Genomic DNA, 27286 nt, shown 5'->3' with positions numbered 1-27286 from the left:
TCTTCTACATACAAATACAAACATTATTCATGTTTTATCACAATTTAAAACATGGACATATCCTTTTTGGCATGTTTAGGTACATCCGGTTGTGGGTGTTAATCACCCCCAGAAATTAAATCCCACGACAGTTTATGATTTAACGCCGTGTCACGTTTTTCCACCATGTTCTACCAATGTCACCAGAACTGGACACGAATTTGATTTCCCAAGAGAGCGTTGGTCTTTTTTTTTTGGGGGGGCTTCATTGGACTAGCATGTTACTGGTTGATACAAAGTTTTTGTTTTGTTGATTTTATATCAACGGAAAAAAGTATTTTTAAAGGTAAAATATATGACTTAGGTACAAGTTTTTTTTTACAAAAGACAAAACAAAAAAAGATATTCTTGAGCAAACAAAAAAACAAGAGTTCTATGTTTATGTAAAGTGTTTTTTTTTGTAAGAAAGAGAGAATTCGAGAAAGCATAAAACTAGGGGAACCTAATCTCTTCGGAGAGACAGTCCCTATTGGGTGCACTTGTAAGTGTTGTTCTATTTTTATATACGACCTTAGACGTCATGCCGGCCATTTCTGGCCTACTAGACTTATTTTTACCACTTACGATCTGGATCGGATTTGAACCCAGGTGCTATCGTTTGGAACCGGTGCCGTGTATCACAAGGTTAGTAAAGGTATAGTAATGGTAATAAGAATAAATTTGCTATAATAAAACATACTTACCTCTATTGTACTGCAGGACACAGTCAGTTGAACAACTTTAATCCAAGTGAGATTTGAATTTCTTACCAAAACTTTTCAATAAAACGTGGCGCAATACGAAACTTGACAGATGACTTGTCTATTTCCATGGAATTCCTTCAACTCCATTTGCACTTTCCATTCACAACACACATCGTAGGCGCATAGGCAAGGGGTTGTTCCGACAACCACTGTATGATTCAGTGCGTGAACGCATCACATATCTACGTAGACGATGCGTTTGTGAAGTTGATTTGAGAGCGAACTACACACCATCGATCAAAGAGCTCTTTCTCTGCGCTCGCGTCAAAAGAGTGAAGCGAAAGACAACAATTCGAAACGCAAATTATCTCATACCCTACCACGTGGGGGAATGAAACATCGCTACCATACCGATGTCGTCATTCTATCTCCAGGCTGGAGAGATGAGAAATGTACTGAGCATCCCACAGTGGTTGAAGATTGTATACGCAATACTTTTGGTTTACTCCAGAAACTGTTCGAAAATGCGTCAAAAATAGTATTCTGCTTAAATGAAAGACTTCAATGATAGAGATAGCAGGAATTCAAACATATGGTTATAAGTCTAGAATCGCATTATCGAATGATATGTTTGAGATTTAGGTCGTTACATCGAAAATATGCATGAAGTAGTTCCAAACAATAGTTTCATCCTTCCACAACCGAATATCTGTAAGAACGCTTATAATATCGACATGCACTGTACGTTAGCAAACGGTACTATGGTAACCGCGGAGCGGATTGTTGGATGAGCAGAAGAAGGAACCACGGCTGAAACATGAGAAAGGGAAACGCGAAGGAATGGCGCAAAAGCGGGGTGCCCGTCCCATTATGCTCGGCAGCCTGCAAAGCGCGCTGAGCGATGGATTTTTTTCCAGCAGCTGGCAATCGTTGCTCTCCGTCGGAACGAATCAGATCTCGGAGTGAAACAGTGCGCAGAGCAGCCGCGTACACCGTGGCTATGCTGTTGTGAAGGTTTTCTGTGTGTGTTTTTTTTTATTTCGATTAATATTTATTTATTTTTCATGTTCCAATGTGCTGGCTGGAGCCGCGAGTCGTGTTTGGATTTGTTCGATCGATGTGATAAGCAAGTGGTTTTCTGAATCGAATGGTCGTTTTGTTTGAAAGTTTTTTACATTACCCCATAATAAAGTGAAAACAAATGTGTACGTATGTGATAAAGAGTTACTGTAAGCAAAAGTTGAGTACATTTCAGTGACCGTGTGATGTTGGTAAATGTTCAACAAGTGTCCCTCACGTAAATCTTGTGTGCCTTTTGTGCATCTTCCTAATCGGTATATAATCGTAGATTTGTGTAAAAATACCTAGTGCTGTTTCGACCAACTGTAAATTGTTGCAACAATCCATTCCAAGCGAGAAAAAAAGACAACGGCCAACAAGACCCGCTCATTAGCTCGGGGTCAGATAGCGTTCAAAGGGAAAGCAACAGCAGCGGCACCAGCAGCAGCAACAGCAACAATCGCATTGGTAACAACGGAAAGGTAAGTTCAGCTACGAGCAACCCGAACAGGCCGAGATTGGCCCCAATTTTGTGGGTATTTTTCCCTTCTTGCAATCAAACTGAATCTCACTCTGATTGAACGTGGCGCAGCGAACTTCTTGCGGCTTCCATCTTCGGGCCTAATGCGTAGCCATCTCCTGCTGCCAGAACAGAATCAACATCAAACCGAAAACATCCAAGTAGGCACAGATAATTGTACGCGCGGGTAAAAGCATTGGCAGGCAGCAGCAGCAAGAGCAGAATCAGACACATCCGCCACCGCATTACAACCTGTCCCGAGAGTTGGCTGAGAATTGTTGCGCGAGATGAGCCCGAACAATGACGTCGGCATTGTCATTGTCCGCTATTGGAGCGAACGGCAAAAGGGACTGGCTCTTGACAAAGGGAGGGGACACACACTAGCTCCTCTACATCGACCTCTACCCTGGGTGGGGGTAGTAGTCACGCAGCACATGACGACCACCCTAGCCAACTCCAGCAAACAAGTGTCATTTTTATTAACCTTTGCCGTGGAGGCTGCCCGCTCACTCCACCACGCGCGCCGGTCTCTGCCATTGACGACGAATGGATCAAATAATGCGCATCACGTCCCTCGCTGGAACCTCACTCCAGCGGCAGTGTTCGGTGACATGCTCCTGGGTAAGAGAGTACCAGAAGCATAGCAGTCACTGTCGGTCTCTGCAGCAGCGTGTCGATGTGTACGTGCGCATCAAGTTTGGTATAGTTTTGCGTGTTCTTTTGGTAACGCATACGAAAAATATTGCTTATGATGCAATTACCCTTGGCCGTTGCTACAACATTCGTTTACCCGGGACAAGTCACAAGTCTTCGGCACAAGATGTGGCATAAGTTTGGAAGAATTACTGGAACGGCTAGCCATTCCAGGCTGGCATTACCGTACCGTAATGCGTAAGCAGAGAATTCCAAGTCTCTTTATTTTTTTCTCAAGCGAAACAATCTCTAGCAACTTATCGGCGCTGCAATCGAGCCATGCCCAACCAATCCTAATCTGTCGCCGTTAGCAATTTAGGCACAAGGCTGCAACATCACGCTCACCCGTACGCGGTGCACCCAACGACGCCCAGAGTGCTTTCGATCTGCTCCGTGTGTCGGTTAGCTAGGGTGGTGGAAAGCAAAAGCAAAGGCAAAAGGCAAAAAAATATCGTTCCAGAAGTTGGACCAAGAAATCTGATGGCCTCGACCAGCACTCCAACAACCCTTCCGTCCAGCTCCATCCGGAGTTCCGAGCCGTTTAGCCCTAATGGAATTGGAATGTTTGATTGGAATGAATTGGAATCCCTGACTCTCTCGCTCGCACCTAGGGTACGCCCCAGACCCTACTATCCGAGCGCAACTTCTTCTTTTGCCTACCGTCGGTCGGTTTGCCTTCTTCGTGTGTACTACTTTGCCCTGTCCGCAACTATTCCCGTGGTCCGTCCAAGGGGCCTCCAAAAGCTGCTGCCGGGGCTGCTCAGCCCAGATCGTTCGTTTCATTCCGCCCCGAGATGATGTACCTCCTGCTCTAACCTGGACCTGCAGAGTAAGATCAGTCCACCGCGCGTGTAGGATGCTACATTCTTCGTGGACAGAACCAATTAACACATACTACTGCACCTTCCGTGTGCGGGGACACACTGTTGATCACGCACGCACGCTCTCGTGCCATGCAGTTGCGTTCACAGTTGCGCACCAAAGAAGGTATGTCGAGGCAACCGGGTCGCGCACTCGGGTCGAGCAGGGGCAAAAGGAAAGCGAGATACGTGGCGCATTAGACGAAGACACCGAGAACGTCTTCCAGGCAATGGCGACACAGCGTTCTAGGCTAGTCGAAAAGATGTTGATTGAATTTTAATTAGAAGTTGGAGTTGTTAGACCAACCAATTGGAGAGCCACAATAAGCACTGTATCGCCGATTTCCCCGTTCAGCGTTCAGCAAATTTCTGTTCTTAGCTGTTGTAAGCCTCTTTTTTGCCACATGTCCCGGCCGCGTATCAAATTCTCAATTCAGTTTCTGAGGATCACTCGATCGTTACTATTACCATGACGATGTCATACGAAACACTGTTTACACAACTGGTGCTGACTGATGGTTGGGCCTTCTCCAATCGTAGACGCAACAACTGCTTATTTCGGTCTATTCCATTCGAACAGCGCCCCTCACAGATAAGGTGCGTTTCGTTTGATGCCAAGCTTGGCTTTTTCTTTGAAATTCATACAAACTTCGGTGAACCACAGGCATCACCGACACGCAGAGCAATTGTGTTCTACATTTAATTTGTTTACACTAACGTTATAACCCCTTAAGTCCACCCTCCGATGCAGTGGGGCCGCCACTCCAGCGCAGCAGATGCGATGACAAAACAATTGTTTGTGTTTCAAACGATTGTAACACTGGAATTGACGTTTTCGATGTGCTTTACAAGCGCATGTTACCAAAGATGCTGTGTCGTGCTAAATCTAGGACTTTATCAACAACATAACAACGTGCGATGTGGAGATATGTGCCGCAGCAAATTAAACCCTGTACGTGGTTAGGCACGTTCTCCCTTCACCGGGGCTAGACAACTGGTGGAAGAACCACATCGGGACAGCTAGGGCACGATCGCAAAACATATTGCTTGCTTATATAAACAAGCCAAATGGTTCACAAACGCAGATGGGTGAATTGAATGATCTTGCTGAATATTCGTAACATAAATGTAGGTACATAAATGTCAGGAAACTATTGAGTTTTTAATTGGATTAGGGTGGGTTTTTCGAGGAAGATCGAGGGTGAATTAAAAAAGACAGTAATATAAGAATAAAGAACGCTTAATTCGCATTGACTGTCACCAATTGGGTCGTTTGAAACAAACGATTCATAAGAGATGATCAAGATTGTCTAACAGAAGAAGTATTATGTTCAGGGACCTTGCTTGAGAGATTGGGATTGAGAAGACTAGACAGAGTGAAAATCTATTACTGAAATGTTTCTTCAATAAGGACCAATACTTCTATGAGAGAGGCATTATGAAACTACATCAAATTATACAACAAAAAGGTCCAAATCGAATAACCCAGAATATGTTGAGTAAGGTCACAAGATTTCCAGCGAAAATGATGTGTTTCTTCCTAACCTAGAGTTTCTAATATGGAATCTGCTACAAACTAAACTCTCCGTCCGAAATGTTACTTTGTTGGATAATTGCGACAACTTTATTATCCATTTATTATCGGAGGATTTTAAAGGGGCTCTTAACCTAAGACATTTACGTTCTGCATAATGCCGGGGAGTAGAACAACCAGCTAGAATCAATTTTTGTGTAGAAAAGCGAATTTCTGTTAGGGTCTTGTATCTCTTAGGTTTACGATCTTATCCCGTCAATATATCTCGTTATATATGATTTGAATTTGCTCCTGTTGAATAACGTATTTAGAATTCGTATATGTAGAGGACGACTTTGTTCAGTCTAGCTTTGAACTCTGATTGTGTTGATGAGTCGTATAACATCGACGACTGCAACTCACAGTTAAACGAAGGTCACCACAATAAAGCCACAGATAGGGAACGAGTTGAACTAATTAAAAGTAAGCACCAGCAATAGAAAAACGGATGCACACGCTCGTATAAATATTAGCGCCATGTGTCACAGCGTCCTGCAACATTTTTCAAATACCATCGATAAAGCTTATGCACATGTGTGTTATAGAGCTAATAGTTCAACTGAGTAAATAACACATCAGCTGTGTAATCTACATATTTTCTTGGTGAACTCCATCGTAGGTTATCCTATAGCGAAGGTTATCAACAGTAGATCGGTGTTAGAACTGACGCTCAGTAGCCTTATCAGCCAAGATGAACCAAATTCATTTGTAACTTATTCGTTGTTTCTTTCATTGCAGTACCTCTATACAAGCCTCCTGTGCAAGTGCAGTTCCGGGATGTGTTAGAGAGTTGAAGAGTACCATCACCCAGGTACCCCATACCATACCGAAAACTTCGAAATAGTAGCAACCGATCACCAACACCATGTTTAAGCTGCTCGGAGGTTTGAAGCAGTACTTCAAATGGCAGGACATTCAGACGGACAATATAGTGTTCCGGCTACACAACACCTTCACCACCGCGCTACTACTTGCGTGCAGTTTGATTATAACTGCCACACAGTATGTAGGCAACCCGATCAGCTGCATCGTTGGCGGTGTTCCAGCACATGTCGTCAACACGTTCTGCTGGATCTCTAGTACCTTCACAATGCCAGACGCCTTCCGCAGACAGGTATGAATGTACGAGAAAACGATAAAACGCGAAAGGAAATGCTAACCCATCCGCTCTTTTCTGCGTACGTTGGGAATTCGCCGATCTTAGGTTGGACGTGAAGTGGCACATCCCGGCATATCGAACGACTTTGATGACGAAGATGCGAAGAAATACTACACCTACTATCAGTGGGTCTGCTTCGTGCTGTTCTTCCAGGCAAGTAACAAAAACCCAAGAACATTTACATACATAGAACCGATCATTTAACTCTGCCCTGTGCATTGTCTTTACAGGCTATCGCATGTTACACTCCAAAGTTCATCTGGGACGCTGTGGAAGGAGGCTTGATGCGGATGATCGTGATGGGGCTTAATAGAGGTGCATGCAAGGAGCAGGAAAAGTGTGCCAAGAAACAGGTACTGCTCGATTACCTCTTGACTCATCTTAAGCGACACAAGATCTATGCCATTCGCTACTGGGTCTGCGAAGCACTTTGTTTCGTCAACATCATTGTGCAGCTGTGGCTGATGAATCGATTCTTCAACGGAGAGTTCCTTTCGTACGGTTGGGACGTTCTGCAATACTCGGATCAGCCACAGGAGCAGCGGGCCGATCCGATGGTGTTTGTCTTCCCACGTGTCACCAAGTGTAATTTCTACAAATATGGTGCCTCTGGATCGATTCAAAAGCACGACGCGATGTGCATTTTACCGCTGAACATCGTGAACGAAAAGACGTACATCTTTATCTGGTTTTGGTTTATCATTTTGGCCACCTTTTTGGCGGGATTGATCATCTACCGGTGAGTCACTCAGAAAATCACTTCCCTGCCCATAACTAGCAATTATAATTGCGTTTCTTTTCTTTTCCTATCCCAGAATTGTCATTATTTGTATGCCATCGGTGCGATCGACACTGCTAAATGCACGAAATCGGATGGTGCCTCGTAATGTCGCGAAAACCATCTCGTCACACCTAGACCTCGGAGACTGGTGGATCGTGTATATGCTCGCGCGAAATCTTGACCCAATCATATTCAAGGACGTTGCAACGGAGTTGGCGAAACGTATCGAGTTGAACGATACGGACGAAAATGATCAGAACGAAAAGAAGCGAATGCACTAGAATTGTTAACCTCAATTCACATTTCCATAATCAACCTGCACACAAAGTATGAAAAGCTGCCACCCCTGTGAGAGGAACAACACGAAATCGCTTAATGTAAGGTTTTCCATTTCATGGCATCTCTTTCCCTCTCTCTCTCTAGTTTCGAAAATTTGTTCCAAGACAATGAATCCAGGTTTCCTAGCGTGCCACACGTGCGAAGATGATTGTTTATACGCGCCAAAACGATCGACATTCCACACTTGTTTTAGAGAACAGATTGTAACAGTTATTATTGTTTTTAATCAAATCGAATCTATATTTATACTTGAGTTAGCAATATAAACTAAATAATAAGAATCAACACTCGATCGCGCTTCGCAACGCTTTTTAAAGGGATAGTGGTAGAGATGATAGAATTAGTAGCGCGCGCACCCGGAGGCATCCAACTATCCAACAACGTGATCACCCCCGCCTTCCTATTTCTCACTCGGACCGTAGCGAGGATTTTAGATTATGTTGTAAGACAAAAAGACAATCAATAAAATGCAAGCTATAAGCACAAACTCGATGCTACATGCCACCAAAAACGTGGTTACTAGTGTGAAGACTTGTTTTGATCCGTGCAACCGACGAAACCGCTGACCAGAAAAACCTAACCTTTTTGCCTAATTATTACGATCAGCTTTCCAAATTGTTAAAAACCATTTAATTTTGGATTTTCCCCTTTTAATTTTGCTGCGTACGTGGGAGGACTGACGAGCGCGTTCCATCGCTCCATGGACGCATGGTGAAAGTAGTGTGTTAGGATGCATTGACATTGTCTGATTTAACAAAACGTTCATTTATCATCCTTGTGGAACGATACGAAAACCACGTCGCCACCAACGCTGATGAGACATTGGCCCTGGGGAAGAGAAAAATGGGCGAGAATAAAATCTCGACATGATCTTCACGGATCGAACGAACTCATGAGGGCAAATCGTGAAACAAAAACAGTAACATAACACAGATCATGCATTGATACTAAACGGACGAAGATACCACCTACCTGATTCTTGTGCACATTATCCAGAAGCGTTAGATCGTTCAGATAGAACGCAATCATTGCATTACCGCCAAGGGATGTTACGTGCGCCCGTACGATGGACAGCACTTCCGAAATGAAGCTATGCACAAACCCACAAATTCCGCCCGTCTCGCGGATGGAGGTACATTCGCGGATGAAGAAAAAGTTGAGATTCCCGAGATACTTTTCGATCTTTCCACCGGGAATGTAGCTTAGCGTTGTAATATCCACACCGTAACCATCCTTTAAGGGTATCTACAAGCATAATTGTCGTCAGATTTTGTATACAAAGCTCAACACCACCAAGCAACACGTACCATTTTAGTTGAACGGTTAATTTTGCTGTGATACGAAGAGGTCATTGATTTTGTACCACGAGTTTTTAAACTTTTTACAATTGACGGTACCGGAGGGGCTGCTGCCGGGACCGACGGTGGCCCTGATGTATCCATCGAATCTTCATCCAAAGAAAACATCATTTCGTCATCTGGAAAATGTGGAGAAACATTCGTTAATCCATCAATTATATACGCCTTCACTAGACAAAACCAATCATCACCTACCGTTGCTACTTCTAATTGGTACTGTGTGTTCCCTAGCTGTGCTACCATGCACAGATGGCGAAGGTCCCGGTGTTTGATGGTTTTGTGTGCTGCACTTTCGCTTCAGCCTGCTTGTACCGTCCCCGAGCCCAAGCGTCATGCCCGACATGACGATCTGTATTTCGTCCGTTTCGGGAAAGTCCAGCTTGTAGCGCAGATCGCACAAAACGCATGGTCGCATCGATCGTAGCTTGTAATAGATCAGCTTCAGTAAGCCTTGGAAGCGCTGGTTGAGATTTCTTGTCGTGACAAGCTGCAAGGTGTACGGTAGCTTGGCTCGCCAAACCTGCGTGAACAGCTGAAACTGACGCACGTTATCTAACACGTCCGTTGCAATGCCGGGCATCGTCTGTAGGTTGGCCACATAGAAACCACTAACGGATAGAAACAAACCATTTGTTTTAGGAAACGTTTCATCTCGTACATTACGCTCATTCATACTCACTCTGGTGCAATTTCGGGTTCTTTTTCGAACGACAGCAAATCCAAATCGGCAATATCGTCTATCTCGAATATACAGGCCGATTTCTGCATGCACACTAAATCCAACTCTTTACCATCGCGTTCCTCCCGCACACCCGTACCAGTCGCGTTGGATTGCAACTGTTCGGCTTCGGAATCGTACACGCACTGCAGCTGGTACGCTTGTATGTTCTGCTCTACGATGTCTTGTACCAATGTTTGCAATACCTGAATCTTACGTTCGTCCGGAAACGAACTACTATCAACAATTTGTGGAAGCAAAGGTTTCGGTAGGGCTGTGAGAAAAACGGCCGTACCGGTCGCGATCAGTGCTATCGTTTTCTCTCCAATGGTTATGTTTGATCGCAAACCAAAAATAGCGTTCATTCCCTTAATTTTTAGCTTGTTCACCAGCAGCTTATGCAGTTCGTACTCAAGGAACGGCAACGCGTCCGATATTTCCTTCCCGTTTGCCTCACCCTTCAGGTCCCGTTTTAAGCGAATTGTTTGAGCTTGTATAAGACTTCCGCGCCCAGACACTGGTACACCGTCCGGGATTTCGATGGTAGTGATCAACACATCCGGTACAATGCCATTTCTACAATTTTAAATTACCAATCCGGATAAGTGTTAGCATTTAAAGCAAGATTAACGCCTTAAATCATACTTACTTGCACATGGAACATTTTACTGCATTGATACGAAAGTTCACCGATCCAAGAGAGTACGGCACATGGCATATCGTACACTTATTGCCCAATCCGGTTATTCCATCGTAAATAGCTTCTCCTTCTACCGTATTCGGGGTCTGTTCTCTCGATCCGCTGCATTCACGATCAAAGTCTTGCCGATCGAGTGAAGATGTCATATGCTCTTTCCCTGCGGTCTCAGCTCCTCCTTCTCCGGAAGCATTCAGCGATGCGTCAGCCATCCACATATCGCTGCCGAACTGTAGATTGATAACTGCCGCAGTACCGGTGGCCGAAAGTACGCAGATGTCGTCACTACAATTATGAATTAATTGTAAGCATTTACTATCATTCTGTATAAGCCTAACATTGAAGAGGGAACATACTCGATCGTGGTTTGTTCGACGTAACCGAGGATAACATTACAACCCAATGAACGTGCATGCGATCGGACCTCCGTCCGAATCTCATTCCACCAACTGTCACGCGTTTCCGGCTCGTTAGGATTCGGTACACGCTCCAATAGTTTTACGGATCGTGCGGTCACGGTAGCGCCTAGTTAATAGAACAGAAATAGCAATTAAATTTTGTCGGAAAATCTCCTTCACGGCTCCTCCCGCATACCTATGTAACGTATGATTCCGGCCGGATATTTAGTCATGGTGAAAAAAGGATATTCTAACATTTCCAACATGTCATAGTTCATTATCATGATAGACTTCGTATTGCCATTGTTTGCTCCATAGTTCCGTACAATGCCTATGCTCTTATCAAGCGGACATGAACTGCCTGTGAAGAGAAACAAAAAGGTACACGACTGGTACCAAAAATACGGTGTCCTTTTTGTAATCCAAATGCTTACCTTTGGGTGTGATACTAAGATCAGAATCGGAAGATCGTCTACATATTGGCACACAGGCAGAATCTTTCGTTAGCAAGGCATTTACGATCGGCGTGCCTAATTTCGTTGGACTGTTGCCAGACGCGTGGTTATTCCCTTCGCCACCAATCACTATCGTTCTTCGAGGAGCATCACCAAAGTCTGAACTTCCCGACAGTTTATGCCTGTAAACCGTATGTCAAATATCAAATATTTATCTTTTCAACAACGGCGTTTCACGGCGCTCTTACTCTTCCACTAGAATTTCTTCGCCAATGGGCTGTGAAAAAGATTCATTTATCTTTGTCAACGAAACGGCAGTGCCAATGCCACGTGCCACTACGCCTACATCGCCCTCCAAATCGTAACATTGCATATAACCGATCACAGCGTTGGCACCCATTTCCATTGCTTTTATTCCAATTTTTCGTTGAACCTGTAATGAAACGCAGCACAATCAATCAAACCAGCTGTCCACATATGGAACTCAGCTAGCGCATACGTACCTGTGCCGATAGCTTCATAAATGCTAGCTGACGAGCTTCGTTCGAAGCACGTGGTGTACGAATTTTATCAATCCACTGATACTCGGGATCATCATTAACAACTAGCTCCTCTACGAATCCGTGGTACATAGCGATGCTGTAGCCATACGGTATATTGGATGCTAGAAATACATTTGTAACATTAGTAACGTTCGCACAGATGGTCCCGTAGTTTTTCCGCCCTACTTACAGTGGAAGAACAACACGCCACAAGAGCTTTGGCGAAACTTGTTAAAGTCTGTGAACAAATCTACTTTTACAATAACGTGGATTTCCCCGCGTACACCATGGATTGTGTCGTACACCGGTAGCCAACCAGACATAAGAGAACCTTTGCCTGTCCTGGATTTGCTCGTAGAGCTGTTGTACATAAACAAAGGACATCGTTATTCATACATTGCTGAGCATACAACGCACACAAAAAGGGCGGGACGTAAGCTTACTGCGAAAGCGGACTGAGATTAATGTACACTTTGCCAATCGCATCATTTGCCGTATAGGTATCGTAATCCATCAGCCGGACCTGAAGCGGTTCATCCTGCAGCTCTGCATCTTCCACCTGTGGCAGAGCAATAATCGTCCGTGAATAGACGAAAACAAAAACGAAACCACTCATTATAACATTACCCAATCAATCAAAGCAGTATCGATTCCCTTACCTCAAACGTGTACCATTCCGAGTTCCAGTGCGGGTTCAACGTTTTCCTACAAACATCCGTTTTGTACGTCACGTTACCGAGCTTGATTTCCACGAAAGCATCCGTCGTATCGCTGCTACGGTCCATTACGGGCAGATTCCTGCCCGCAAGCACCTTCACCTTCACTTTTCCAGGCATTCTGCACCACGTTTAACACACTAAATACACTAACTACATTTGTGCAATGTAAAGTTGGCCAATCTACCTTATTCTATTTATTTTTCCAATCTTTTATTGTGACATTTGTCTTTTGTTGTTCATTTTTTTTACGAACTGCCAATTTGACAGCTACAGTCGACATACGTAATCGACAAAGGCGAAAGCGAACAATTTTGAATCGTTGCACCACGTGGATATGTGCCAACGGTTTCTTTTAACGAACGATGTAACAATGTAATGTAACCCCGTTAATACATGCTTAGCAATTGTCTCGTTTGCGAACGCGACAACAGTACAATGGAGTGTCGATTATCCGGGTACCTTTTATTTATTTTTATTATTTTTACTTCTTTTTTTTTATTTCAAGCATTATTTGAGTGAACAGAAACTCATTGCAACCCATTGGCATTAAAACAAATCAATTTAATTTTTTTTGCAAAATTTCCCAAAAAAATCGTAAGGGGTAAGCCTTATGAAATTTTCGAGTAGAAATTTTTTTTTTAATTTTTTTCTGATTTTTTATTCTTTTTTTAATTTAAAGCATTATTTGAGTGAAAAGAAACTTATTGCAACAAATTCGCAATAAAATATATCACATTTAAAAATTTTGCTGAATTGCAGAAAAATGAGGAAAATTTTACATTTTCTCAAACAGGGTAAGGAACTTGGTTCCTCGCATAACTTCTGGCACAGATATCTGAGGGCATGGCCGTCCAAGAAGAAAATGTAGCCATTGGTGCCATCTATCGACCACAGGTTAAAGATTGGCGATCCGTTGGATACCGACCGAGTTATAGGCACAAATTGGTGCAAAAATGAGGAAAATTTTACATTTTCTCAAACAGGATAAGGAACATGGTTCCTCGAATAACTTCTGGCACAGACATCTGAGAGCATGGCCGTCCAAGAAGAAAATGTAGCCATTGGTGCCATCTATCGACCACAGGTTAAAGTTTGGAGATCCGTTGGATACCGACCGAGTTATAGCCAAAACTTGGTGCAAAAATGAGCCTTAGTAAATTGACAAATTTTTATAATTGTTTAATTTTTTTCTATTTTTTTATTCTTTTTTCAATTTAAAACATTATTTGAGTGAAAAGAAACTTATTGCAACAAATTCGCATTAAAATAAATCAATTTATAAAATTTTGCTAAATTTCCCGAAAAAAGTTAAGGCTAAAGCCTTAGAAAATTTTCAAACTTTTAGATTTTTTTTATTTTTTTATTATTTTCTATTCATTTTTTAATTAAAGCATTATTTTAGTGAATAGAAACGTATTTCAAATAATCATATAAATCATTTTATAACTTTTTTTTCTTCATTTTAGAATATTTTTTTCTACATTACAACGACTTCGTTTAACTCATGGCCAGGTCACGAGAGAGCCTGCAACATAATCGGATATTTAATCTGCACAACGGAAATATCTCAAAGGGTCATTTTTACACTGTTTCATAAAATATTTCAAATTTATTTTCCAGTCATGTTACAGAATACAATAAGTGTTTTTTTTTTTGTTCTAGTTTTTAGTTATGGAATTCTTTGTGGTTTCCTACTTGAATTACACCACAGTAAGAATGCATAAGACTATCTGTTTCTCAGCGCTGCTTTGCCGCGCTGCACTAGACTAGATGTTAAATACTGTTTATAATACATATTGACCGCACCACTGTCTGGGAATGGAGAGTTCAGTTCGAATTGTGCAAACTACGGATACGAAACGTAAAATAAATCCTTGCATGTCTCCTTGCCTGCATAGCTGCTGTGAATAAGATTTCCATGAATTCTCAATAGTCTTATTCAACGTATGTGACGATCGTCCACCTTACACGCTGCTAACGATCAAACGAAACTGTTCACTTTGCGTGTGTGTGCGCGCGCGTGCATGTGTGCCATTGTCCATGGGGATGTTAGTTAGCTGACCAAATCGGATGCACGGCCAAAGGACACACCTTGTCGAGGGCGACCTTCAGATTTAGCGTCTTCTGCCGAACCTCAGAAACACATGATCCACATCCGTTCGCTTGCCATTCTGTCCCGGTACCAGCATATCATCGTCTAGGTAAAGAAAGGCTGAAAGTTGTACATTTCATTACCGCGTGCAAAGCAAACGAAGCACATCAGGGATGGTCACGTATGAAAATACACTCTCTACCATTACCAGCTGCCTCCTTCCGTATGTATGCGTTCAGCGCTTCCGCGAACTGGTTCGAGTTCTCTAGCGCCGCACACACTTTCCGGAACTTGGGCGGCAGCTCGTCGATCAGTCTATTCTCGCACAATGGCGGCATGGCGGAGCCTGCAACGAGGCTGCACACTATCGCCAGGAACAGCACGATACACGTGACTGCTTTTAATGATGCAATTTGTTGGCTGCAAAGGGTAAACAAAGAAGGGGCCATTATTTTGGGCAAACAAACAAGTGCACAATGTTAGATTAATTGTCCACCAAAAACCGTTCACCACCAGATGGCCACGGATGGGTACGGAAGAACAAATCGCAATTCAATTTGTGCAACGGTGGCAATATACTGATAAGAATTATTTACAATAGTACAACATGAAAAGACATTTAGCTGAGAAGTTGTGGAAAGGTTTTTGGGGTCGTAGCACCATTTGTTGGATTCGACTGTTTTTATCCATTTTTTGCTCAATAGCATACCTGGCCATGTTTAAATCCACAAATGGTAGACACTTTAGAAAACTATCACTTAATCGTTCACTACTTTCACAAATAAGGTTCAACGCAAAAGTCACTTGGCGTAGTCGATCCACCAGCGAGAGCGATCCTGTATGGTGACAAATTGCGAACAAACTCTTCCGGTAATGGTCCAACGTTTAGGAATTTATATGATTTGTAAACCGCCAGCTAGCCGTCCGGTGCGACGGCGCAGAACACGCTCGTCATCATTTTCCTCCATCTGGTTGCACTGTTGTTTCCCCCCCCCCCACCCCCCCCTGGTAACGGTAACTCCGATCTCTGCTAGCAAATGCCCATGCTTTGGACCGTCCCCGATGGGTTACAGCTTCCCTTACCAGCCCAGGACGCAAGGAAGTAAGCAACCAACAGAAAACAGAAGGAAAAAAATCTAAAAGGACCAACAAATAAAACACACGGACACGGTCTGACGGACTTCGGTTGATTTCATTTTGAAGTGGAATGTGAATCGTTTACGGGTGATTGTGATTAATTTTTCAAAATTCATCAAATGCGGATAATTTGCTATGGGAAGAAGGTGCCCACAAACTAACCAGGCTCACAATACTTTCCCACATTTTCTTGCTCCTTCGTGACCTTTTACTTTGACGAGTTTGTCGTAGCAAAATTAAATTTCACGAAACAATGTGTTTTAAAATGTAAGAAAAATAATTTTAAACATTACGGGATTTTTTTCAGTAAGAAACATAACTTGCACAAAGCAGAACTGAGTTCATTAACAGGAAAAAGTATGGAAAAGGGCGACAATTAATGCGTACGCAACATCAAATCATCGGTTAATTCGGACCCATTTTCGACAAAAGTTCAATGCTACCATTCACACAACCCCCATAAGTCACGTGGTATGGGTGCATATTGGACACAAACTAAACAACACACAACAAAAAAAAAAACGGCAAAAACCAAAGCAAAGCCCCTTTGGAACATTTAAATGCGCTATACATTTACTAGCGCATTCCCGCAACGCCGTGTAGCAAAGCGATCAAAGACCAACGGTTTTTTGGACGAAACAATTCCAGCCAGAAGCAAAACCCTCACCAAAAACCCTCATTACAGCCGACGGGTATATTGGAACGGGGACAAGCATTTCGAGTCCATGTTTGATTAAAAGCGTTCTTGGGGACGTTTCGGTTCCGTTGCGATATCAAACAGAGGCGTCCTGACCTTTCGTCACCTTGGATCGCCAGTCAATTGCATGCAGGTAGAAACTGTTTAGCGGCTCCAGTTCCGTTTGCTCGCTGGTCAAAAACACCGGGGAGGGGGGGAGGAAAGTAACCAGGGAGGCAAGCGACGATCGGAAGACATCGGGCGCCTCTCTGCCTTCCAGAAGCTATCCATGCTTCGTCGGTAGGCAAAAGCCGAAGGCAAAGGTTAGAGTATACATTATACTCATGAACAGCAACGCATCACGTTCTCCTTGTCCACGGGCGACAAAACAGTGCGAAAGCACCACCAAACCCGTTGATGGTCGAAACCGTCCGGAGGCCTGCTATGCTGACATAGAACGGACGTTGCGATCGACCGTTCCACATCAGTACTGCGTGTGCCGTCGATCGAACAGAAGCGTCGCGTGTTCAAGGAAGAGGTTCCAAAGTGGTTGCACTAAACGTTCTCGGTAGTGACGTCAGTTTGTTGGAAAGCAGATCAAGTGTGGTTTAATCAGATCAGAAGCCCGTTTGGAACCGTGCAGAAGATCATGGATCAACCCGTGCCGTCGAACAGTAGTGTCGGTCAAGTGCCCGTGTGTTCCAGCCAGTCGGAAATGCTGAGTCCACTGTATATGGAGGCGTACTGCCAATCGTTGGAGCAGCCGGAAGCGTTCTGGGGCGATCTGGCGGAACAGCTCATCGATTGGGATCAACTTTGGGAGAAAGTGGTGGACGACAGCAATAGTCCTTTCACGCAGTGGTAAATATGATCTGTGGTGTGTGGCCAACTTTCCTCATCTGTGGTGTGTGGTGGAACTTTCCTGAAGATTCCTGGAGCTAATGGTGAAACGTGGTTCTTCGGTGTACATTAAAGAAGAAACGCTCGTCGAATGCTGATGCAATGCAGAGAGTCTGCATGAAAATGTTAACCTAAATTTTCGTCAAAAGCCAATGGCTATGTTTAAAAACCATCTTGCTTAAAATTTTTTTAACGGATTTGTCCACCGTTCGTTCCGTACCGACTCCATTCATAAGTACAACCGACCTACGCTCGGTATGCGGATTTAATAGAAATCATAAATCATACTGCATTAGTCACCAAGCGCAACGTCTCGCCCCAGGATCGGGCACACTCCTTTGGGAAGCATCGATAATAAACTTTTTCCGCAAGACGCAATCAATATCCATCAGCATTTGGTGCTGACGCGTGGACTCATAATGCCACCCCCCGCACGTGTGTGTGTGTGTGTTGACAGGAGCCACCACAACCATACACAATATGGTTCAGAATTGCATTTTTTCTTTCCCATATTTTGCATATGTGGGGGGATGTGGGAGGGCAGTTTTTTTTGTACGCATATTGTCTAAAAAATAAAGGAAGACCCACCCCGAGACAGTGACACAGAGCCTGGATGGGGGCGCGAGGGTTTATCACTCTATATGAAAATGAGGACAATGGTCCTCCAGTTGCGTACCGGAAACCCCGAATGGTGTGGCTGCAAACAGGGAGAATATTTATGTTTCGTCTTATCTTGGTCGGGAACCTATCCCACGCAGCTCCTTTATCGGTTTTTGGCGGGTCTGCTCCACACGGGGGGAGAAACGTAGAGAGAAGGGGAGAGAGAGAGCAGAGGATGCAATTAGGATAGCCTTAACCGTCTTGTCTATTGTAATTTTCGCCCTGTGTAGGTATGTTGGAGGAAAGCTGAACGCTTGCTATAACGCGATTGACCGGCATGTGTTGGCCGACAAGGGTAGTAAAGTTGCGCTCATCCACGATAGTCCCACCACCAACACCGTACGCCACGTAACGTACAATGAGCTGTACGATAAGGTAAGCAAAGAACGTATATCCCCATCCCCCAATGTCCTAAGCGGAGCATTTAGGCACTTAACGCTTGAAGCTTTTGCGGTTTCGATTTTGGGTCATCTGTGGACTCACTACTGTGCGGTGATTTTGCTTACTTATTTGCTTTATTGGGTTTTTTTGTTGCGGGTAACTCTATTTACAACCTATCACTTACAACTATGTCCTAAGGTGTCCCGATTAGCTGGTGGACTGCGAAGGTTGGGTGTACAGAAGGGAGATCGTGTCGTCATCTATATGCCGCTGATCCCGGAAGCGATCATCGCCATGTTGGCAACGGCACGCCTCGGTGCAGTTCATTCCGTTGTGTTTGGAGGTTAGTGTGCGAGTGGAAGTTCGGAAGTTCCCGGATGCGAGGATTGCGTACCTTACCGTCTAACCGTGGGCAATTTCCCTCCCCACCATGTTAGGTTTCGCGGCTAGTGAGCTTTGCACGAGGATAGAGCATGCCGAGCCGAAAGTTATCATTGCGGCCAACTGTGGTGTGGAACCGCACAAGATCATCTACTATCTGGACATACTGCACGAAGCCGTTGCGATGTCACGCTGGAAGCCGTCGAAGAACATCATCTACAGACGCTCGAACATACTGATGTCGGATCTGGACGAGGCGTGGGATGTGGCCTGGGAGAATGCATTGGATACGCCGGTCGATTGTGTACCGGTGGATGCGAACGATCCACTCTACATTCTTTACACCTCCGGTACAACAGGTGAGTAAATGGGGAAAAAACGGAATTCTCTTGCTTCTTTGTCCTTGGTAACACGGCTTCCTCTGTGTGTGTGTGCGTGTGTCTTTCTCATCCAGACAAACCCAAAGGCATACAGCGACCGATCGGTGGCCATTTGGTTACGCTGATGTACACAATGAACGCTATCTACGGCATCCAGCAGGACGACGTCTGGTGGAACGCTTCGGATCTGGGTTGGGTCGTGGGCCATTCGTACATCTGTTACGGGCCGCTTCTGTACGGTGCGACCAGCGTCATGTACGAAGGTAAACCCGATCGAACGCCGGACCCGGGCCAGTACTTTCGCATCATTGATCAGCACAAGGTGTCGGCGATTTTTTCCGTACCGACGGCATTCCGCGTAATCCGTCGTGTCGATCCGGAAGTCACGTATGGGCGTAAGTACAGCCTTAAATCGTTACGCGCCATCTTCATTGCTGGGGAGCATTGTGATCTGGAAACGATGGTAAGTTAACGATCGTGTGATCTTCTTTACACTAGTTTTTTTTTTGAGGGATTAGACATCCATAAAGTTAGGATTTTTTACTACATAAAGGCCATTAGTCATCATCACCATTACACCTTATCAGGGTTGGAAATACGATATGAAACTAATTTTATCCGCCTTTATCGTAAGGGCTGTTTGATTCCACTATTAAATGTTGAGACAAATATTCCACACTACACATGCACACCGACACACGGAACTCGACACACATTAGTGCAGTGGTTTAGTGGTTTGTAGTTTCTTGTATTCTATATGTGTAACATTTGCATCCGATTGGAACATCCCACGCGCCACTATACCAGTGTGTGATGCAGGCGTATGCGTAACGATCGTTATTTATAGCCGCAACATCGAAACTAGCCCCTTGAAGCTTACCAACAAAACACGGCGGCATATGAGCTGAGTAAACAACACCTACGGACGTACAGACGGTACAAGCATGGTTGATGTTAGTAGAACTGCACGGAAATAGAGCACAATGCCACAACATATTGGTGTCTGATGTGCGCAGCACGATCATGCCGCTTTGCTGGCTGGAACGGACGGTGTAAAGCTTAGCCCCGATCCCGACCGAAAGCTTTTCCCAGCGCGCACCCCACCTCAAAACCCCCCCAAAAAAAGCATAGTAAAACATGCCCGATATGATTAGCGACTTTATTATCACAAGCAATTGTTTATTAGTTTCTTTAACAAAACCGGTTTATAAATTGAGATCTAAAGAAAATATTGTTGTTACTTTCCTGCCTCATGCATCTTTACCGGAAGCGACCGTAAATGATGGTGGTTTGATGAGCATTTTGTTTGCTGGGATAAATTGTGTAAGCTTGGTCTACACACCTTACGTGCTAAAAGCTAGTTCCGATGTACAGTTCGAAGTCCGTACCTTGTCGGTTCCCTTTGTCCCAATATTAGTTTTAGGCTTATATCAAAAGTTTTAGATACATTAGATGTAGGCAGCACAAACAAACCTTCTTCGATCCAATTCTGGCGGTTGTGTCCAAATCAAATATTCTTCCGCACACCACCGCGTGATGATCGGTGCGCCGCCATTCCTCCCCCAGGTCGCTACCATATAGTACTTCTTCTTGTATGCATTGTAGAAATGGATGCGCAACATCTTCAAGGTGCCTGTACTGAATCAGTGGTGGCAAACGGAAACCGGTTCGGCTATAACGGCAACGTGCGTTGGTTTTGCACAGAATCTTCAAACGCCACCATTCACGACGGGACTTCCGTTCTGTGGTTATGATATCTACGTGCTGGACAAGAACGGTCACGAAGCGAAACCGAACGAGCTGGGCCGTATCGTGGTAAAGTTGCCGCTGCCACCAGGCAACATGGCCACGCTCTATCGTAGCGACGAGCTGTTCCGCAAAACATACTTCCAGCGGTTTCCGGTACGATCTCCCTTTCTCTCGCTCTCTGTTTCTTTCCGCCTCATCTTCCGAATCGCTTGTGGTTTCCGAACCTTTTCAGGGCTACTACGACACCATGGATGCGGGTTACAAGGATGACAATGGATACATTTACGTGACGGCACGCGATGATGATGTGATAAATGTGGCGGGACATCGTATCTCCACCTCGAGCCTGGAGGATGCCATACTGCGTCACCCGGATGTGGCCGATGCGGCCGTGTTCGGTGTGCCGGAACCGACGAAAGGGCAGATACCGCTCTGTCTGTACGTTACGAAGGCGAACGTTTCCAAACCGGCTGCCAAGATGTCTGTCGAGCTGATCAACATCATACGGGAGGTGATCGGACCGATCGCCGCTTTCAAACTAGCCGCCCAAGTACAAAGCTTACCACGCACCAGATCCGGTAGGTGTAAAGCCCGGTTTGCTCCCGTGGCGTTCACAAGCCGGTTGTTTCATTGATCTTCCTCATCATTTCACCGCTCGGCAGGTAAAACGTTGCGCAAAGCGATGGCAGATCTGGCAGCGAACAAACGCATCGCCATACCGGCCACGGTCGAGGATCCGACGGTGTTTGTCGACGTGAAGCGTGCGCTACGGGAACTGGGCTATGCGATGGTCGCCCCCGATCCGGAACTGCGACCAACCGTACGATGAAACTGTAGGGGTGAAACAGCAGCAGTACTAAGCAGCAACGTATTTGGCTTATTGCCAATTTAGTTCGATTCGACTTTTGTTTTTTTTTTTGCCACCCCCTCCCCTCCTTCCCCTCCACGATTCTTCTTGTTTTGCCGTTCCGCTGTACTTCCGTAGTGTTAACGTTATTACTTGCACCTAATAAAAACTAGCAACATGGTAAAAGGCTTAAGGAAGAAACCCTGAAACACCGCATCGTGTACCAGTGTATCTGACGACAAAACCGCAGACAAACCGAAAAACAAACAACGGGGGTCCACTTTGGCCGCTTCTTCTCACCGAACGCCATCGTTTTGTTTTGCTTTCTGCTTTGCCGCTTCGCCCGCGACATGGAGTAATACTGTCGGTGAACCAAACCGGTCCGCGCGTCGTATAGTGCCTGCGCCGTCTAGTATTCCAGATGCTTTATTTCGTAATCGAGACCGTTACATTCTTCGGAGAAGTAGTCTAGAATGCTCGGATCCGGCAGAAAGCTTAGCATGGGCTTATCCTGCGCACAGTCCAGCATCATACGGTGGCAGTTACTGTCCGTATCGTTTGTGAGCAAACTTTCAAAATCCATTGCATTGTCCTGAAAGGAATCGATCGTATCACCAATCACCGTACTGTTCTCGCTGTTGGTGGATGGCGGTGCCGACAGTTGATCTAACAGATTGTGATGATGCTGCTGCTGATGTTGGTGCTGATGCTGGTGATGTTGATGCTGCTGCTGCTGCTGCTGCTGCTGTTGGTGCAAGTTTAGATGTTGGTTCTGTTTGCTTGAATGTTTCGTGGAGAGTGAAGTTCCCAGCCCTCGGAAACAATTGCTGGGACTGCTGCTGGTACTACTGCTGCTGCTGCTAGTGCTGGTACTTGCGATAGGCTGATCCTGCACGGTAAACCGAAGCAATCCGATTGAGGTCCGGTTAGCATCGTAGCTTGTGTTATTGTTGCTATCACTATGATGCTGTTGCTGTCGCTGCTGCTGCTGCTGCTGCTGAAGGTGACTCGCGTGCTGATGGTGATGATCCTCGTTCTGCTGTAGATGATGCTGACCATGGTGAAGACTCCCGAAGGTAAGCGGTTTCGTCTCGGTAGGCGCGTTTAGACTCGCCTGATGATCGTTATGATCCATCAAATCCAAATGCAGCATTACACTGGCACCATCGCTACTGCTCACCAGATCATTGTTATTCAAATACGTGTGCTGATTCTGATGATCGTGCAGCATATCATCGTGCATGTGCTGAGTCTGTGGTTGATCGGCAAACCCGTTCGATAACATTTTCCCTCCATTAGCGTCAGCTCTGTTGCAAAACAAAGCGATCGTATCGATCGATGCCGTGTGCTGCCGATGATCACTCGTGCCGGTAGGATCGGGATCGTGGTTCGTTATCATCGGGAACGGTCCATCACTGTCTAGCGAGTGCATATGAAAGTCCACCAGATCGATATCTTCAAAGTCGTTCAGCATCATTGTGTCCTGCTGCATCGACGTATCTCCCGCATCATTTACCGTGTCGAAATTAACCGACTTCATGCTAAGCGATAAATCTTGCATGTCGCCACCACTCGCTCTTACATTGGTTCCGGCCATGGTGGATCGTGGCAACGCACGCATGCCCAGTTCCATCGAAACCGATGACATGCCACCGCGATCTTCGTTTGCATCCGTATTCATTGTCAGCCCGGATATGGTCGGTTGCACCTGTCCGAGTACTTTGTCCAGCGTAGGACGGTGTGTTGGGCTACGATCTATGGGCAACGTGTTTCTAAGCTCTTGGGGCAAAATCTCACGCATGTCGTGCCCGTAATCGACACCGTTGGTATTGGCGGACGTGAGTCCTTCCAGCAAAAAACTACCTTCGAGTGCCGGCACTGTTGTATCGGTTGATACTCGATCGCTAGTTTGATCACCAGCAGCATCGCCACCAACGCTAACTCTTCCATCGCCACAGGGTGCATCGCACGAGTCACCGGTGGAAATGGAGAAGGGCGATCCGACCAGCACCGTGCCAAGGGAAGGAGGTGGCGGTGGTGGTGGAGGCACACTGACCGGTGCGTTGATCACCATCGGCTCCTCCGTTCCAGTGGCCGTGTTTCCCCCAGTACCAACGAATGGATTGTTGCACAGTGAACGGAATTGTTCCAGCTCTTCCTGACTCTTCTTCAGCTGAAGCTGCAGCTCGGCTATACGCTTCTGCTGTTCCGCTAGCAAGTTATCTTCCAGCTCTGCATCCGTTACGCCACTCAGACCGGGACTGGAAATGCCAGCAAGCGACCCAACCAACGCTGCATTTGCATCGATCGACTTAATTAATGGTTTCAACCGTTCGATTAAATTCGACTTCGTTCCCGAAACGGCCAGATTGTACTGTTTGCAGTACTTCTTCAGTTGTGACACTTTTAGCTTATTTAATGTTTCGACGGCAAGATCGACGGCGGCCGGTGAAGCGGGCAATGTTGAGCTGTTACCTCCACTGGCCGAATTTTTGTTTCGCGATGATCCGGCACCTACAACCCCACCACCACAGCCGCCACTCGCACTGAGTGGAGAATCGATCGGGGTATGATCACTGCCCGCAATTTCTTCCCCATCCGTCGTGACTTGCTGTTCCCGGCTGGAGGGCGATGAAACGCCAGTCGGTTTTTTGCACATCTCTTCGAGATATTCAAGCAAATATTGCTGTTGCATGATCAATTGATAGTTGTTGTCCGAACCACCGGGTCCGCCGGCACCGCTGCCACCATGTCCTGCCAAGGAGGAGGACGACGACGACGATCCCTTGTGCGCATTTGGCGGTCCTTTATATTCGTGAAACTTGATCGGTTTCGCTTTCGTGATGCTCTTCGATTTGCTCTTTTTCTTCACCAACTTCTCTTTGCCACCGCCGGAGCTGAAGCTACTGCCATTGCTACTGCTGGTGCTGCTGAGCAGCTTGATGTCCGAGGGCATCGTTGTCATGGTGAGTGTCGGTCGAACTGATGTAAGATCGCCGCTAATGTTGGCACTTGGCGTTGGCAGTATTGGTCGAAGTGTGGAGGTTGGCGTGCTGCTGCTGCTGCTATTGTTACCTTGTTCCATGGCGAGTTCCGCCACGGTTGCAATGTTGCCACCGGTTACAGCTGTAATGGTGGCAACGGCTGTGGCGGTCGTCACGACGGGTGTAGCGATCGCCGCCAATACCGTCCCATCGTTCACAACGATCGGTATCGTTGGCTTGAGGGTAAAAAATTCAGGCTTTGCTGTTGTTAGAACTGTTTGAGGTTGTTGGGTTGGTGCATGTGTTGGCGTTTGCAGTGCTTGCAACTGTATTTGACGCTGCAGCAGTGTGGCGGTTGCTCCCGGTTGACTTACTAATGCTACAGCCACGCTGTGCAACGACTCACCCTCGGAACTGAGCGAATCTTCACCCTCGCCCACCGTGGTAGGAGTGGCCACGGAAATGTTCGACTCGTCCAGTGTCGACGCATAATCTACGAGCCCTTCCTTTACCATGCGCTCGATCGGTTCCTCCACGTGAAGAATGTTCTTCCCGATCAGATCCAGCGGTCCGGGTCGGTGTGATATCTTCGAGTTGAGATGATCCACCAGCAGGGCTTTCTCGAGCATTCGTCGCTTTTCCGCCAAGCTTGGATCAACATTGCTGTCGCATTGCTCGAGGATGTGCCGCTGCTCGAGCTCTACACGATCGGGCCGTTTTTTGATCTTTGCTTTCAGCATATCTCCGGTTTTGGCTCGTTCCAGCTGCCTGCGCTGTTCGTAAATTGCCGGGGATGTTTTCAATGCTACAAATGGAAAATATAAGAGCATAGGACACAAACGATTAATAAAGCAAACATCCGATGCTGATTCCGGAGCTGATAATAACACTCACGTGGCATTATTCCTTGCTGAACGAGCTGATCGAAGGATCGTCGTACCAACAGCTTCACTTTTAGTGCTGTTTAGAGACAAGCGGAAAGATTTAATTATAAATAGAAAATGGGGATACGGCTGGCACTGCCATCTGATTTGCCCATCTGGCCGTTAAGCTTACATTCTTTGTTCTTGTCCATGGCGCTCTGCAGTGGACTGCTATCGATGATCGCTTTCGGGGGAGAAACTCTGGAGTAGGATGTGCTTGCATGCGCACCTTCGTCTAATACTACGGTATGTTGCTGTAACCGATTTGTCATGTTCGGGTCCATGTCCACCACCTCGTCTACAGGCAAAAGGTAAATGAAAAAAGGGTTCGCTCAGTAATTTTTGTCACTCGTTAAAACATCGCAATTGCTTCGCAACAACAGTCCACCAGCAAACAAGAATGGCATGTGGCGACCACTTTTACGCATCGCCTTCGCACCGGCTTGCAAGAAGAAGATGCATACCCATTTGGCTGGTAGGGTATCACTTATCACAGCTTCAGTATACTTCTGTCCGTCGACGGTAGAATCATCTTTAATGCACAATTCTATTCTTCTTTACCGATAAAGTTCATCAATGTTTAATGCGCTATGCTTTATCGCAACCAGTGTCCTAAGGTGAGAACCCCAACCAACACACTACGGCTTGCCGTCGTTTGCGTATTTCGCGTGGATGGGTAGCGCAGCCACGGAGATTAGTCATATGTTTTTTTATAAGCCATTTTCCCGTACGTTCCGTTGATAGAGCGTGCCGACTGTACTTTCAACCGATAATACTTCTTCTAAATGCTTCATTTACCACACTTTAACTTAAATAGTGTAAGTTTTCGCTCACAAAAAGATTTCCACAACTCGCTGCACCGTATTTACACCGTGTACGCATAATTTGCTATTAAGATTTTTTTTCCTTCATTCTTTCCTTCCCTTCTTTGCGCGGTGGGAGCTGCAGTAGCACAGCTACAGCTCCGTTCGCGAGCCATCGCCCTTGGCGCAGGTGGATTGAATTGGGCTCGTTGCACGAAAACCACACTTACCCGGATGAAATAAGCGATCCTTGTCCATTTTGATGCTGTTAGCGAGGGGGTTTCTTAACGGGGAACAAATAAATTATATTTTAATAATACCGTAATTCAATGGATAACAAATAAACACCAATTTTTTCATGTCGAATACGGTTAGTTGCTCGAGTTGACGAGTCGGAGTGAACAAGCCATTCACTGGGAGGATGATTTATTTTTCATTTTTTCATACCCATTTCGTGGTTCGTTTAGAACCGATTGAATGAAAAGTGGAAACTTTGGTGTTGTAGCTGCTGCTAATTTTTTTTCACCACCATTTGTAGCATTTCGGCACCGGAAACATACGATCAAAATTCATACGCTCACCGTAGACTACCGATTCGATCGAGTGTGCAGTAGGGAACGGCTCGATGTAAACACACTACATGTTTTTAAATGTGTCAAATGTCAACAGATGTTCGGAATTTAGTCGCGTCTACACGTATATCCTGAATTTCCCTTTTTTGGTTAACCGCTACTAAACCGGTTGTGCAGTAATAAAACCAATAATTGACCTCGTAGGATA

General features: G+C 45.5%; 5 protein-coding genes across 8 annotated transcripts; 2 read left to right on the top strand and 3 right to left on the bottom strand.

Annotated features, from left to right (window-relative positions):
* Positions 1–1646: 1646 nt before the first annotated feature.
* On the top strand, positions 1647–8217 carry LOC125764089 (innexin inx1). 2 transcript variants are annotated; one of them, XM_049427937.1, is made up of 6 exons: positions 1647–2263; positions 6166–6541; positions 6632–6739; positions 6817–7325; positions 7402–7694; positions 7791–8217. In XM_049427937.1, exons 2-5 carry the CDS (start codon positions 6293–6295, stop codon positions 7646–7648), a joined length of 1113 nt encoding a protein of 370 aa, XP_049283894.1. In that variant the 5' UTR covers positions 1647–2263; positions 6166–6292; the 3' UTR covers positions 7649–7694; positions 7791–8217. The 2 variants fall into 2 exon arrangements, with proteins under 2 accessions (XP_049283894.1, XP_049283893.1); XM_049427936.1 differs by having other exon boundaries at positions 7402–8217.
* On the bottom strand, positions 7870–12917 carry LOC125764086 (C2 domain-containing protein 5). Its single transcript, XM_049427932.1, has 14 exons — positions 12534–12917; positions 12318–12433; positions 12065–12234; positions 11836–11996; positions 11581–11765; positions 11312–11514; positions 11074–11238; positions 10836–11004; positions 10432–10764; positions 9744–10358; positions 9260–9672; positions 9014–9183; positions 8679–8951; positions 7870–8534 (listed from the first exon to the last, which is right to left on the bottom strand). Exons 1-14 carry the CDS (start codon positions 12708–12710, stop codon positions 8469–8471), a joined length of 3216 nt encoding a protein of 1071 aa, XP_049283889.1. The 5' UTR covers positions 12711–12917; the 3' UTR covers positions 7870–8468.
* Positions 12918–14170: 1253 nt separating this feature from the next.
* Positions 14171–15644, bottom strand: LOC125764090 (dromyosuppressin). Of its 2 annotated transcripts, none has more exons than XM_049427938.1 (3): positions 15395–15644; positions 14888–15105; positions 14171–14805 (listed from the first exon to the last, which is right to left on the bottom strand). In XM_049427938.1, the coding sequence occupies exons 1-3, from the start codon at positions 15400–15402 to the stop codon at positions 14708–14710; spliced, it is 324 nt and encodes a 107-aa protein (XP_049283895.1). In that variant the 5' UTR covers positions 15403–15644; the 3' UTR covers positions 14171–14707. The 2 variants fall into 2 exon arrangements, with proteins under 2 accessions (XP_049283895.1, XP_049283896.1); XM_049427939.1 differs by having other exon boundaries at positions 14894–15105; positions 15395–15618.
* Positions 15645–16872: 1228 nt separating this feature from the next.
* On the top strand, positions 16873–22005 carry LOC125764084 (acyl-CoA synthetase short-chain family member 3, mitochondrial). The gene is made up of 8 exons (XM_049427930.1): positions 16873–17359; positions 18289–18433; positions 18638–18782; positions 18877–19179; positions 19275–19663; positions 20806–21102; positions 21182–21527; positions 21612–22005. The coding sequence occupies exons 1-8, from the start codon at positions 17148–17150 to the stop codon at positions 21776–21778; spliced, it is 2004 nt and encodes a 667-aa protein (XP_049283887.1). The 5' UTR covers positions 16873–17147; the 3' UTR covers positions 21779–22005.
* Positions 21999–26917, bottom strand: LOC125764081 (serine-rich adhesin for platelets). Of its 2 annotated transcripts, none has more exons than XM_049427920.1 (4): positions 26737–26917; positions 25837–26001; positions 25675–25740; positions 21999–25585 (listed from the first exon to the last, which is right to left on the bottom strand). In XM_049427920.1, exons 1-4 carry the CDS (start codon positions 26762–26764, stop codon positions 22206–22208), a joined length of 3639 nt encoding a protein of 1212 aa, XP_049283877.1. In that variant the 5' UTR covers positions 26765–26917; the 3' UTR covers positions 21999–22205. The 2 variants fall into 2 exon arrangements, with proteins under 2 accessions (XP_049283877.1, XP_049283878.1); XM_049427921.1 differs by lacking the exon at positions 26737–26917 and adding an exon at positions 26168–26682.
* Positions 26918–27286: the final 369 nt, after the last annotated feature.

Source organism: Anopheles funestus, chromosome 2RL, assembly GCF_943734845.2.
Source record: "Anopheles funestus chromosome 2RL, idAnoFuneDA-416_04, whole genome shotgun sequence".
In the NCBI taxonomy this organism is placed as follows: domain Eukaryota; kingdom Metazoa; phylum Arthropoda; class Insecta; order Diptera; family Culicidae; genus Anopheles; species Anopheles funestus.
This window is presented reverse-complemented; position numbering and strand designations above follow the sequence as displayed.

Bases quoted from the DNA above. Each gene is read 5' to 3' on its own strand.
- LOC125764089 (XM_049427937.1), top strand. From the start codon at position 6,293: ATGTTTAAGCTGCTCGGAGGTTTGAAGCAGTACTTCAAATGGCAGGAC. The intron at 6,542-6,631 runs GTATGAATGTAC...CGCCGATCTTAG, and splicing joins CAGACGCCTTCCGCAGACAG to GTTGGACGTGAAGTGGCACA. The intron at 6,740-6,816 runs GCAAGTAACAAA...TTGTCTTTACAG, and splicing joins GCTTCGTGCTGTTCTTCCAG to GCTATCGCATGTTACACTCC.
- LOC125764086 (XM_049427932.1), bottom strand. From the start codon at position 12,710: ATGCCTGGAAAAGTGAAGGTGAAGGTGCTTGCGGGCAGGAATCTGCCC. The intron at 11,515-11,580 runs GTAAGAGCGCCG...TACGGTTTACAG, and splicing joins GAAGAAATTCTAGTGGAAGA to GCATAAACTGTCGGGAAGTT. The intron at 10,765-10,835 runs GTATGTTCCCTC...TCATAATTGTAG, and splicing joins GTCGAACAAACCACGATCGA to TGACGACATCTGCGTACTTT.
- LOC125764090 (XM_049427938.1), bottom strand. The intron at 14,806-14,887 runs GTAGAGAGTGTA...TACAACTTTCAG, and splicing joins GAAGGAGGCAGCTGGTAATG to CCTTTCTTTACCTAGACGAT.
- LOC125764084 (XM_049427930.1), top strand. From the start codon at position 17,148: ATGGATCAACCCGTGCCGTCGAACAGTAGTGTCGGTCAAGTGCCCGTG. The intron at 18,783-18,876 runs GTTAGTGTGCGA...CCACCATGTTAG, and splicing joins TCATTCCGTTGTGTTTGGAG to GTTTCGCGGCTAGTGAGCTT. The intron at 19,180-19,274 runs GTGAGTAAATGG...TTTCTCATCCAG, and splicing joins TTACACCTCCGGTACAACAG to ACAAACCCAAAGGCATACAG.
- LOC125764081 (XM_049427920.1), bottom strand. From the start codon at position 26,764: ATGGACAAGGATCGCTTATTTCATCCGG. The intron at 26,002-26,736 runs GTAAGTGTGGTT...TTTTGCCTGTAG, and splicing joins GGATCGCTTATTTCATCCGG to ACGAGGTGGTGGACATGGAC. The intron at 25,741-25,836 runs GTAAGCTTAACG...GTCTCTAAACAG, and splicing joins CATGGACAAGAACAAAGAAT to CACTAAAAGTGAAGCTGTTG.